Below are 13,304 nucleotides of genomic sequence, written 5' to 3'. Positions count from 1 at the left end.
CAAGCCCTCACAATGTGGTCCAGAGCTCATACTCATAAGTGTACAAATGACAAGGCAAAACAAAAGGCTGTATGTGTACACACACAGAATACAACTAATAACTACTATGGAATCAGGGAGATAGCAAAGACTAGAAAAGTCTCTCTAACATCATGTCTTTCAAAAACAGACCTACCTTGATTGATGCACAACTCTGTACCAACGGTACTTTCAACACTAGCTTCATTAATATCAGACTGCTTACAGGATAAAAAAAAAAAATCTCTGTAAAATTGCTCTGAATGTTATATTGAGATGTAACTCTTCACTTCATTACAAAGTAATAAACTACCACATGAAGGAATATAATATGCCTTGCTCATTTAAAATTTTAGGCATCAGCTTAGGAAGATGATATAACAAGATTTAGACTTTGAGGCAAGTTGATCCTATTCTATAACTCTATAGTTCCATATGGCTTGCATTACTTTATGAGTTTTCCATTTTTCCCCTTTACACATACTGTATTTACATACTCAAGCCCTCCTGTTCTTAAAAATTAGAAAGGAAACCGACCGGCGCCGCGGCTCACTAGGCTAATCCTCCGCCTTGCGGCGCCGGCACACCGGGTTCTAGTCCCGGTTGGGGCACCGATCCTGTCCCGGTTGCCCCCCCTTCCAGGCCAGCTCTCTGCTGTGGCCAGGGAGTGCAGTGGAGGATGGCCCAAGTCCTTGGGCCCTGCACCCCATGGGAGACCAGGAGAAGCACCTGGCTCCTGCCATCGGATCAGCACGGTGCGCTGGCCGCAGCGCGCCTACCGCGGCAGCCATTGGAGGGTGAACCAAAGGCAAAGGAAGACCTTTCTCTCTGTCTCTCTCTCTCACTGTCCACTCTGCCTGTCAAATAAATAAATAAATAAATAAATAAATAAAGGAAACCGAAAAACTGAGGGTGCTCGGGTCTGGGAACATACCTGCATTTCTCAGTAGCTCATCGGACCAGCAGGATTACCTTAGAGCACGTGGCACTCTCGAAGTCTCTACAGACCGTGTCTGGGAACTGCTCTCCCCCTGTATCAGTGTGAGGAGCACTCGTGGGAGTCGTTACCTATAAAATAAAAGGAAACATACATACAGGGGTGTGTGTGTGTGTGTATCTGTTGAGAGAGGGAGGAATGAGAATGAATTACCAAAACCAAGTTTGTCATCAAAACATTCATGAAATCTGATGGGTTGCTGTCAACTGACATTTTTCTTGAGACACTAAATCATCTCAAGTCCTCTTAGATTTTTTTTTTCAGGAGGAAATATTTGCACATGGTACAAAATTACAGTGTTAAGAATGTGGTGCTGCATGTTTATAAAGAAATTAGCTTTTGCATTTGAACTAAACGTGGGAGTTCATTCATTCATTCCTTGATAATCTTAGTCTTATTTTACAGGTAGTGACACATTAAATAGTCTACATTTGCATTGCTTTATCATTACAAAATTGAGGGATGACAGTTTATGAACAAATCTGTATCTCAAGTTCATGGGCAGGTTTCAGTGTAGCTCAGTTTATAAACTTTAAAAACGAAACTGATGGATGAGCATCCTGACTGGCTATGGCCAGCCAACCAGCTAAGACTGCCTCCTACCCCTGAAGGACCTCCTAGACCTCATTCTAGTAACTAACCCCTAGCTCAGAACAGGCACTGCATCAGTTACTTTTCTGGACTGTGCTGGGGCAACCAAGATGGACACGATGCCCCACGTTGTCAGAGGGAGGTCTTCAGCTTGATTTGATGCTGTAGCAACAAGCATTTCCCAGATGAGGCATGAGTACAACAAGTAGTTGTCACATCTCTCTAGAGAATGCGGTAGAGACATCCTTCCCCTGATAGAAATGTATGTCTGTCCCTCAAGGGCAGCTTACTTGTGGCTTTGCATTGAGCCAGAAAGGTGGAGAGACCTTGCTGCTTTGTTTTAGCCTACAAGTGTGTTCCCTTCGAGTAGTAGTTATTTTTAAGATGTCTGTTAATAAGTGGTTGAATCATCAAGAAAGAAAGGAAAACAGCCATATCAGAGACTTGCTCCTGTGATCCTATTCTTTGAAATCCTTATTAAATACACCTTTTTTTCTCCCAACCTTTGGTCGTGGGCCGCGGTTTATAATCAGCGTCTCCTGATCTGTTTTATTTTGCTTGTATATTTGCCTCTGGGTATTGGCAGTCACCTCATGTGATGCTTATGTCTGATCCTTTTACAGCAGTAACCCAGCCCATAGATACTACCTTGCGACTGATCCAGTCACAGGAGATTTGTACGTTTCTGACACTAACACCCGAAGAATTTATCGCCCAAAGTCACTTACGGGAGCCAAAGACTTGACTAAAAATGCTGAAGTGGTCGCAGGAACTGGCGAGCAGTGCCTCCCATTTGATGAAGCCAGATGTGGGGATGGAGGGAAGGCGGTGGAAGCAACGCTTATGAGTCCCAAAGGTACTGATGGTTGTCAATCTGAGTTCTTTTTATGAAACAAACAAACAAAAGTTAGAAATCCAGTTGTAGTTAATGCTGAGTCTAACATTTTCCCTTCAACTCCGTTCTGGAAAGCTGTTTTACATCTAGTGTTTTTTAAAAGCCATTTAACAGGAAAGTGCTAGAATCCTGACTTGATTTTACAGTAAATATCAGGTTCTTGGCATTTTTTTAATCATCATATTTTTCAACTTTGCAAAGAATGAAGAAACTATATTATTCAGGTCACATCTTGTTAAACTTCAAGGAAGTATTCACATTCTTTCATTGTCCTGGAATTTCTTTGTCATGAATGAGTCCCAGGCCTCTTTAAAAACCATCACTAAGCAACCCTATTAGCCCTCACCCACTTTGTTGCTGTTATACTTTTATTTCTATGCCATGAGAAAAATGCTTGCTGGAGGAATTTTTGGAGGTAACTAGGGCTAAAATTCTGTCTGAGAAAGACTTTTAAACTAGCCAGGACTGACTCCTTGCTCCTGTATTATGCTGTTTATTACAATGTTTTTTAGTTTGGGGGCTTTTTTTTTTAAAATCATACCAGTAACTGTTATGTGAACAAGGACTGGAAACAAGCATTTGTTGTACTGAATTATTCATATTAGCAAATTTCATTTTAACAAAGTCAAGAAAACACTAACCTTGGCTTGGATCTACTTTTGTTAGAAGAATATCATTACTAAAGTTCACTGTAGCAGAATTTCAACTTGTTTCTATAATTTATAGGCCATAACATTATATAAACATAATCTTAAATTTGAAACATACAGGTACTGCTGATGTGATTCATACACTATTTGAAGAGTCTTTCAAATTTGGATTCTTTCTTTATTGCAGTTTAAATTTAATGGTATTTATAAACGCCTGTGTTGGTTTTTTCCAAAAGCGTTTGTAGTTGGCAGCCCTATCGGCTCCCTGTAATCCATGTGATCACTAGGCCTGAGTGTTGCATTCAGTGATGGGCCCAACTGTGTGATCAAAATTAATGTTTTAAAAAATCACTAACACTTCCCCACTTAATGCTGTATAATTGTTCAGACCTGGTAAATGCCACTCTTAGGATCATTGGTTACTATCCTCACTCTGTCTTTTATGACCTTGTCTAAATATGATCAGAGTCGGTAAACTTGGAAGGCTTCCATAGCCTTGGCAACTCATGACGACAGCCTAGGATGGTTACTGGCGCCATAAACTAGAGTGTCAATTTGTTGGGTCAACAACAGGAGCCACTGTGCACTTGCTCCTCATGTGGGATCTCTGTCCTTAATATGCTGTACATTGTGATGTAATGCTATAACTAGTACTCAAACAGTATGTTTCACTTTGTGTTTCTATGTGGGTGCAAACTGTTGAAATCTTTATACTAATTTGATCTTCTGTATATAAAGAGAATTGAAAATGAATCTTGATGCAAATGGAAGGGAAGAGGGAGCGGGAGAGGGGAGGGTTGCGGGTGGGAGGGAAGTTATGGGAGGGGGGAAGCCATTATAATCCATAAGCTGTACACTGGAAATGTATATTCATTAAATAAAAGTTAAAAAAAAAATCACTAACACTTCCTTCTCTTGGATAAAGGAATGGCGATTGATAAGAATGGACTGATCTACTTTGTTGACGGAACCATGATTAGAAAAGTGGATCAGAACGGCATCATATCAACTCTTCTGGGCTCCAATGATCTGACGTCAGCCAGACCTTTAACTTGCGACACTAGCATGCACATCAGCCAGGTAGTGAAAATATGAAGAAGTGTTTGCTTTTCTTCTGACTATGTTAGTACACTGTGACGGCTCCATATTAAACCACACCCATAATGTGTGTCAGTGGTTAGGACAAAGCTGCTGGGACAGAGTTGTCTTCCCCTGTAATCCTGTACTTGGTGAATTCAGGGAGATCAGGACAATCAACACTTAGGAAGCCCTAAGCGTTTGTAGCTCAACACCAGGGAAGCAGCAGCATGCAGACGCTCCAGACCACAACACCTTCACTCTCTAACCTTTGCATGAGCTCCTTCAGCTGCGGAGAGAACCCGCCACGATTAGTCCCAAGAGACCCATACATAGCATTAGGAACTCTGCTGTTGGCTTGACTAAAAACACAACAGAATACTAATGTGTTCATAACCTAGAAAACCCCGACATTTGGTGTTTATTACTGCTATCGGGAACATTCCCATATGTGTTCATATCTCATTGATATCTATTGACTCGCTACTTAGAGGTTCATTTGCTGTTTGGCTTTAACTAGCAAATCTTTCAGTTAGCTGCATTTTTTTCTAATAAAATGTTATTTCTTCCATTTGTCTCCATTCAAAATATTTAAAATAGTTTATCAAAGCAAAGCTCATTTTTACTCTTCTGGCAAATTAACTGGAGTGCAGTAACTGACTAACCAGGCCATTTCTCCTTGTGCTAAGGTGCGTCTGGAGTGGCCCACTGACCTAGCCATTAACCCCATGGATAACTCCATTTATGTCCTGGATAATAACGTGGTGTTACAGATCACCGAAAACCGTCAAGTTCGCATCGCTGCTGGGCGGCCCATGCACTGTCAGGTTCCCGGAGTGGAATACCCCGTGGGGAAGCATGCCGTGCAGACGACCCTGGAATCAGCCACTGCCATCGCTGTGTCCTACAGTGGGGTCCTGTACATTACTGAGACGGACGAAAAGAAAATTAACCGCATACGGCAGGTCACAACAGATGGGGAAATCTCCTTGGTGGCAGGAATACCTTCAGAGTGTGACTGCAAAAACGATGCCAACTGTGACTGTTACCAGAGCGGAGATGGCTATGCCAAAGATGCCAAACTCAATGCTCCATCCTCCCTAGCAGCTTCCCCAGACGGCACGCTGTATATCGCTGACCTGGGGAACATCCGGATCCGAGCCGTGTCCAAGAATAAGCCTCTGCTGAACTCGATGAGCTTCTATGAAGTCGCCTCTCCCACGGATCAGGAACTCTATATCTTTGACATCAACGGTACTCACCAGTATACTGTAAGCTTAGTCACCGGCGACTACCTGTACAATTTCAGCTACAGCAATGACAATGATATCACCGCGGTGACAGACAGCAATGGCAATACTCTTAGAATCAGAAGGGACCCGAATCGGATGCCTGTGCGAGTGGTGTCTCCGGATAACCAAGTGATATGGCTGACAATAGGAACAAATGGATGTTTGAAAAGCATGACTGCCCAAGGACTGGAATTAGTTTTGTTTACTTACCATGGCAACAGTGGCCTGTTAGCCACAAAAAGTGATGAAACTGGATGGACAACATTTTTTGAGTAAGTACATGAAATTTCTGTGGTCATAAAATACTGTGGCATAATGCTGTAGTCTACAGTAAAAAGTATCCTCTTCAAGGCCAGAAGAATCCAGGTTTTTTTTTGAGAGCCTAAAGCTCCTGTAATTTTTGTTTGGGTCCCTCTTTCCAAGACAAAATTAGGAGATTCAGACAACCTTACAGGTGAGAAGAGACCCAGGCAGGTGAGAAACCTGGAAATTTGAATTAGCATCATGGTAAATCCACTCCTGCCTAAGGATTAACATTTTTACTTCACACAGACCTCGTTTATCGGCAGCAGCCCTTCCAAGTAACATACTAGTTACCCTGGATTTAAGCATGAATCCTTTGAGCTTGGAGTTGCTCACTTGCTAAAGCTATGATGTGGAGCTTTTATTGGAGAAACTCTGTAAACATTTTTAGTGAACTCTGCTGATTCCGTTGGTACTAGACACACTGTTCTTATCAAAAAGACAGGCTTACTATTTTATAATCAGTTATTGGAGAAGCTCAACTGCCCAACTAAGTGCACATCAGGAATTGCTGGTCGCCAGTGAAAGCATGGGAAAAGGTCTGAGGCTCATGGAGCAAAGGTTTTCTAATAAATAGGCGGGGTGGAGGCCCAGGCCAGGCCAGGCCCGCTCTGAATAGTCATGTTGTGTGAGGTCAGCGGGGATGAAATGAAAATTAGCCTTTGTATAGATCACGGTGCGTGTGCTTGGCAAGGAGTGCATGTGTAAAATCATTTTTAATTGCTTGTTCACTTGACTAGCATTGCACAAGCCATGAGGGGAAATTAGATGAACAGAGATGGCATGTTGACAAATGCAAAATAGTCCTTGAAGTGAATATTGAGCTCCTTGCTGTGATTTTTTTTACAATGAGATGCTGAGGCAAAAGTATTTTCTGTAGGAGCACACCTCTAAAATTATAATGAAAGTCAGAAGAAAAAGTGATTCAATATACAAATATTTTCTGCACAACTTTTCTGGAATGGATCTTATACATAAAGCATAGTTCTCCTGTAGCTTGAATTGCTTTTCTTTTTTGACAGACTCCCTTTTAATAAAATGAATGTTACCCAGCAGCATGATTTTGTCAGAGGAACAAACCTTTTCAATTGTATGACATTAAAATTCTGTTCTTGACATTCCTTTTGCTCATTTTAGGATCGCAATAGGAAAGGAATAAATTGGAAGTTAATGGAAAGCACTTCTTTGCACCATTTTCAAAGTGATAGCAGGCTAGGTTGCCAAAGAGGCAAAAAGACCACAGAGAAAGTGCCACCATCAGATGAGACTGGCCAGGAGAGCTGCTCTGATTATAAGGTCTTCAGGAATCGATGGTGGCATTGGTAGGGTTTCAGTTTAGTTGAAAGCAGGGTGGGGAAATAGAGAATTAAGTTTTCCGAATAGTCTAGAACTGAAGGCCTGCTCCGTGGGCCACTTCTGAACGCGCCCTTATTTCTTCTCAGGAATTGACACTGCACCGAAGTTCATGGTGCAGGCTACAGTGGCTTCCTCACGACCTACAGATGAATTTTGAATCAAATTTGGAAAGTTAGGGAAAAGGATCCTCTACTTGGTAGAGCTGATATGGGATAGCATAAACTAGTTGCAATTTTTACTCTTAGAAAAAATAATAGCACACAAAGACCTGCATTTGCACTAACAGATACCTTCCAAGGCTTTCTCACTCAGACAGGAATCAGCAGGATGGCTAAAGGTTGGGTTGGCAAGCCAACCTTGTGAATATAATGGGAAGGCATCATTTTTTTTTTATCTAACAAATAAAAAATTCCAAAGTACAGCTTATGGATTACAGTGGCTTCCCTCTCCCATTCCATTCACATCAAGATTCATTTTCAATTATCTTATTATATAAATCGATCTTCTGTATATAAAGTAAAGATTTCATCAGTTTGCACCCACACAGAAACACAAAGTGTAAAGTACTGTTTGAGTACTAGTTATAGCATTAATTCACATTGGACAACACATTAAGGACAGAGATCCTACATGGGGAGTAAGTGCACAGTGACTCCTGTTGTTGACTTAACAACTAACACTCTTGTTTATGGTGTCAGTAATCACCCGAGTCTCTTGTCATGAGTTGCCAAGGCTATGGAAGCCTTTTGAGTTTGCTGACTCCAATCTTATTCCGACAGGGTCATAGTCAAAGTGGAAGTTCTCTCCTCCCTTCGGAGAAAGGTACTGCCTCCTTTGATGGCCTGTTCTTTCCACTGGGATCTCACTCACAGAGATCTTTCATTTAGGGTTTGTTGTTGTTGTTGTTGTTGTTGTTTTTTGCCAGAGTGTCTTGGCTTTCCATGCCTAAAATACTCTCATGGGCTCTTCAACCAGATCCGAATGCCTTAAGGGCTGATTCTGAGGCCAGAGTGCTGTTTAGGACATCTGGAAGGCATCATTTTAAAGGGAAGTTCTTAATTAATTGAAATAAATCAGAATCATATCCACTAGTACAAACTCATTAAAGTATATCTGTTATTACATTAAAGGTGATGAGTCCAAAAACCATAATTAAAATATTTTTTCCAAATAAAACACTATTTTATAAACAAACCTATAATGAATGTACTGGATTAACAAACCAGTGTTTGAAAAAATTTCTAATAAAATTAACCAAAATATTGTTTTTAAAAAGCAGTGTTTCTATTCATTTTCCTCTAGATATTTGCAGAAAAGACCTTCCAAAAATGTCTATGAATATTCATATATTTTGCAAGAACACATTAAAATAGAGGACTTAACCCAGGGAATCAGAACCAGCATGTCAGAATGACAAATGGTCATTTTTCTTTCCTTTGCACACGTTCCTAGAATGTGGCTGTGAGAGAGCACAGGTTTGCCTCTTGCAAGGATCAGGAGCTTGAACACACATTGGAAAGGAAGTGCCCCAGAGCAGGGGGCGGCCATCGTCAGGCAGCGCCTCCAGAGGCGCCCTCTGTCCTGCCAGAGCAGCGCACGCGCGAGTGTCAGCGTGCAAGATGGGCAACCTCCACTGCTTTCCCCGCTCAGCAGCCTCTGTGCGGTGGGTCCTGACATGGGTGTGGCCGCAGGGCCTCTGAATCCCCGTCAGACCTGTGTGTTCTTGGTGAGCTGGCGGACTCCCATAATATTAGCATGGATCTCTAACATTTTCCCTTCATAGTTTTGTGGTACTGTATGTCTGGTTCAGTAAGGGTATGTGGTAAATTCATAATGAAAATTTACTAAGTTTGACAGTGGCCAGATTTTTGCCATAAACATACGAGCTTGTGGGAGAAAAAAGAAATCACCATTACCAACTGGAAACCACCAGTTTTCTTTAACTTCCATGGCACCAGGCCCTTGAGCTGATACTGGCTCTGTTATCACCTTTCTGCATAAATGCCTTGCACAGAACTTAAACTTTTCAGCCCAATTCCCATTTATTTGTGGCTAGCATCCTGGGAGCCTAGTGAAATAACCCTTGAGATGAAAGCTTTTGTAGGATAGAAATAGATGGGAAACCACTTAAAACAAAAAACTGGTATGCTGATAGAAGCACAGTTGCCAGAGTTCCTTCTGAAGCAATTTTAAAAGAGGATTAGCTCAAATTACACCTCCCCTTTTTTCATTTTTTATTACTACAGACTGTAATGTACTGTTTGCATGTTGCCATATTGGGGTGAATACCAAATGAAATGTGAACATATTCTATAAAGTGCAAACTGTTTCCTTATCTTTGTGGGCTCCCTTAACTACAGGAATGTTGCAGTACATATACAAGGCTACTTCAAAAAAATGGAAGGAAAAGCTAAGTTTATTCGGGTGCAAAAAATGTTTGAAATCCAGTGTAGTTTTTTCATAATATGCATTTCCATGAATTTTTAAAGATCCCATGCATACATGGATTTCACAACTTTTTGTACCAAAATAAGCTTATCTTTTAGTTTTCCATGAACTTTCTGAAGTCCCCTCCTATAACGCTCCCAGTAACTAGTTGTTGAATAAAGGAATAGAGGAATAATCCAAAGATGTAGACAGATGAAGATGTATAAAAAACGATCTTATAAAACCCATAGCCTCCTCTTGCCAAGGTTCCACTGAAAGAATGCCATATAAGTGCTCTCTGGCCTTCTGGTATATTCAAACCTCTGTACCAATAAATTCATGCTGAAGATATTAACACTTCCCATTTTTATGTTGATTTTAATATATTTACCAAAGATTACATGTTTGCTCGCTTTCCTTTGGTTTATAAAGACTTCCTTAAACCAAGAAAAGTGACTTCATATTAATAGCACTTTGTTGCTGTGGATTCGTTCCTGAGAGGAGTAGCGTGATGGGGGAAAGAGGCGCAGAGTCACCACACAGACCCTGGGAGTCAGGTGAAAGCAGGCCTGAGGCGAGCAGCCCAAAGACTCGTTTATTTCAGTTGCTACAACAGCTTATATAGCCAAGACAGCCAATCCGGTCAAGGGGTGGTCTATGCCCTAGCCAATCACAGCCTGTTGCCAGGCAGGCTCCATTGCCAGGTGGGTTTCAAAGCCATTCCTGACGCTGGCTTGCCAGTGGCCATCTTGGCATGGCCCTCTCATTCCACCACAGCACTTTCTTCTGAAATGTTGACATTAAAGAGTAAAAACAGAAAAACACAAATACATTTAAAGTGTATTGTACCTCATATCAGAGAGGATTCTACAGGACCGGCGTTGTGGCATAGCGGGTTAAGCCACCACCTGCACCGCTGGCATCCCCTACAGGCACCATTTGGAGTCCCGGCTGCTCTGCTTCTGACCCAGCTCCCTGCTAATGCACTGGGAAAGCAGTGGAAAATGGCCTAAGTGCTTCGGCACCTGCACCCATGCAGAAGACTCACATGAAGCTCCTGGCTTCAGCCTGGCCCAGCCCTGGCTATTGTGGTCATTTGGGGGATGAACCAACAGATGGAAGCACATTTTCTGTCTCTCCTTCTCTCTATAACTTTTTCAAATAAATAAATAAATCTGAAAGAGAGATGTTGAGCTACAAAAAGAAAACCTGATTCTATCTTGAAGTCCTTATCAGTCAACAACAAAGGAGGCCAGGTCAGGCCAGCTGTGTGGCTGTGCAGGTTAAGCCAGCCACTTGAGACACAGGCAGCCTGGTTGAGTCCCAGCTGCTCCACTTCTGATCCAGCTCCTTGCTCATGTGCCAAGAAGGGCAGTGGATTACAGTCCAAGTACGTGGGCCCCTGCCACCCATGTGGGAGACGCAAATGGAGTTCCTGGCTCCTGTCTTCAGCCTGGCCCAGATCTAGCTATTGCAATCATTTGGGGAGTAAACCAGGAGATGGAAGATCAGTTGAATTGTCTCTCCTCCTCTCTCTCAGTAAATAAGTAAATCATTAAGTAAACAAAGAAGGTAGAGTGAGTCTTTAGGACACACGGGTGATTTTTCACGCATTGGACAACTTTCATTTCAAAATCTAGAGATGCTACCTTCTTGGCAGCCATTTTTCTTTCTCCTTGCAGTTATTATGTACCTGTCATGATCTATTAGCGAAGTGACTAGTAGACATGTTCCTGGATGGTATAACAAGAAGACGACAGCAGGTTATCAGATAGTTTCAACTCAGCTTTGAAATCACCGAGGTAGACTAACATGTTTCATGAGCTAGTTATGTGTCACTGTTGAGTTAGCCTTCTTATCTCTGAACTCCCCTTCTGTTGACTTGCTAGGCAGTAGAGAGGCCATGCAGCTAGTTAATGGGGTCCCCTTGAGTGATGACACCGAAAAGACAGTGTCTCTCTTCACTCAGTATTGGGGCCTCTTCTATACTACTCTTCCCACCTCTTGAAAACAGTTGCCACACATTACAATTCCTTAGCTGAAGTAACTCCAGGGAGACCAAAAAGTTCTCACCTGCTAAAAATGTATTATTTAAAAAGTTCATACCCAAAATGAAACCACAGTTCTTCTACTTGAATGCACACAAAAGCAACTCCAGTGTATTGAATGAGCCATAGAATAAATTATTTAATAGTAAATGGCATTTTGCAGCTCTCTGCTTACTTACCCACATAAAACGCTAACCGTTTGGGTCTATCTAGAGGCACTTGTGTCTGGTTAAAGAAGACAACATGAATAAAAAGCTCTGGACTCCGGCTGCTGTGGACATGCACACCAGCAGGCTGGCGGCGGCAGTTTTTCTTTTTTGGGACTTTGCATATTCAGAGCTCTGTATCTGTGGAGCTGACTTTGTGATCTTTTGTGAGCTATATTCAGATTCACAGAGCAAATAAATGAGTTTCAGCTTTTCCACACTTACGTAGGTATATATGGGTCTCTAGCTTCTCATTTGGGTGCTTTATTGTCCCTCATTCAAGCTTTGCAATTTCAGAATGAGCTTGTGAACCATTTCTGTATAATGAACTTAACTCTGCGCCCATGGCAAACCCATGATTCCCACTAACATCCGTTCTGAGACAGCTAGGAGAGGATCAGAGAGAGGGTCTCAGAGGAGGGAGACAGGCAGACTAAATACTACTTGCGCTGCACCTAAGACAAATGTCAAATTCCAAGCAGTGTGCCAGAAGCACAGAGATCGTAGGAAAACTCAGTAGTAATTATTCCAAATTAGAAAAGATGTGTCCGTGTTTGCCGACACTGAATCACGTGTAAATGGCCTGACAGCTGTGCTATGCTGGGTTTCTCACCTGGGTATCACTGTAATGGCTTCAGATGTGCCAAGATTTATGGAGGCATCTTCCTCGTGACCTGAGAGGCTGTCCTCTCCTTTGACAGGCTCCTGACACCCAATCCTAAACACTCAGGCGCTGAAACAGCATCATTGTTATTCTACCCTAAACTGCTTTCAGAACTACGCAGTCAGAGGCACAGAGGGCTAAGCTGCCACCCACAACACCAGCATCTGTTATGAATGTGGTCAATTCATAACACTATGAATGAAAGTCAACAGAAGGGGAGTTCAGAGATAAGAAGGCTAACTCAACAGTGACACATAACTGAATGCTTCTGAGCCAGCTCCCTGCTAATGCGCCTGTAAAAGCAAAAGATGGCCCAAGCACCTGGGCCCCTGCCACCCACATGGGAGACCCCAATGGAGTTCTAGGCTCCTAGCTTCGGCCTATCAGGGGCTATTTGGGGAGTGAACCAGTAGATGGACAGCTCTCTCTCTCTCTCTGACCGACTCTGCTTTTTAAATAGATAAATAAATCTTATCTGTTTGAAAGGCAGAGTTACAGAGAGGGCAACACAGAGGCAGAGAGAGGGGTCTTCCATCTTCTGGCTCATTCCCCAAATGGCCACAATGGCTACTGTTGGGCCAGGCCAAAGCCAAGAGCTTCATCCAGGTTTCCCACGAGGGTACAAGGGCCCAAGAACTTGGGCCATCTTCTGCTGCTTTCCCAGATGCATTAGCAAGGAGCTGGATCAGAAGTGGAGCAACTGGGATTCAAACCAGTGTCCCTATGGGATACAAGCGCTACAGGTGGCCGCTTAACCTGCTATGCCACAGCGTTGGTCCC

At 42.5% G+C, this 13,304-nt stretch overlaps 1 protein-coding gene across 4 annotated transcripts in view; it reads left to right on the top strand.

Annotated features, from left to right (window-relative positions):
- TENM3 (teneurin transmembrane protein 3) overlaps positions 1-13,304 on the top strand; it is a 657,699-nt gene that overhangs the window by 608,776 nt on the left and 35,619 nt on the right. For 3 of the 4 annotated variants that reach the window (XM_062213565.1, XM_062213566.1, XM_062213568.1), the window contains 3 exons: positions 2,230-2,462; positions 4,077-4,231; positions 4,918-5,792. In XM_062213565.1, coding sequence (XP_062069549.1) covers positions 2,230-2,462; positions 4,077-4,231; positions 4,918-5,792 — 1,263 coding nt within the window. The remainder of the gene's footprint in view (positions 1-2,229; positions 2,463-4,076; positions 4,232-4,917; positions 5,793-13,304) is intronic. The other variant, XM_062213567.1, reaches the window with a different exon arrangement.

The sequence above is a fragment of the Lepus europaeus genome, chromosome 16 (assembly GCF_033115175.1).
Source record: "Lepus europaeus isolate LE1 chromosome 16, mLepTim1.pri, whole genome shotgun sequence".
Classification (NCBI taxonomy): Eukaryota; Metazoa; Chordata; class Mammalia; order Lagomorpha; family Leporidae; genus Lepus; species Lepus europaeus.
The sequence above is the reverse complement of the archived record's forward strand: the minus strand, read 5'-3'. Positions and strand labels throughout refer to the sequence as shown.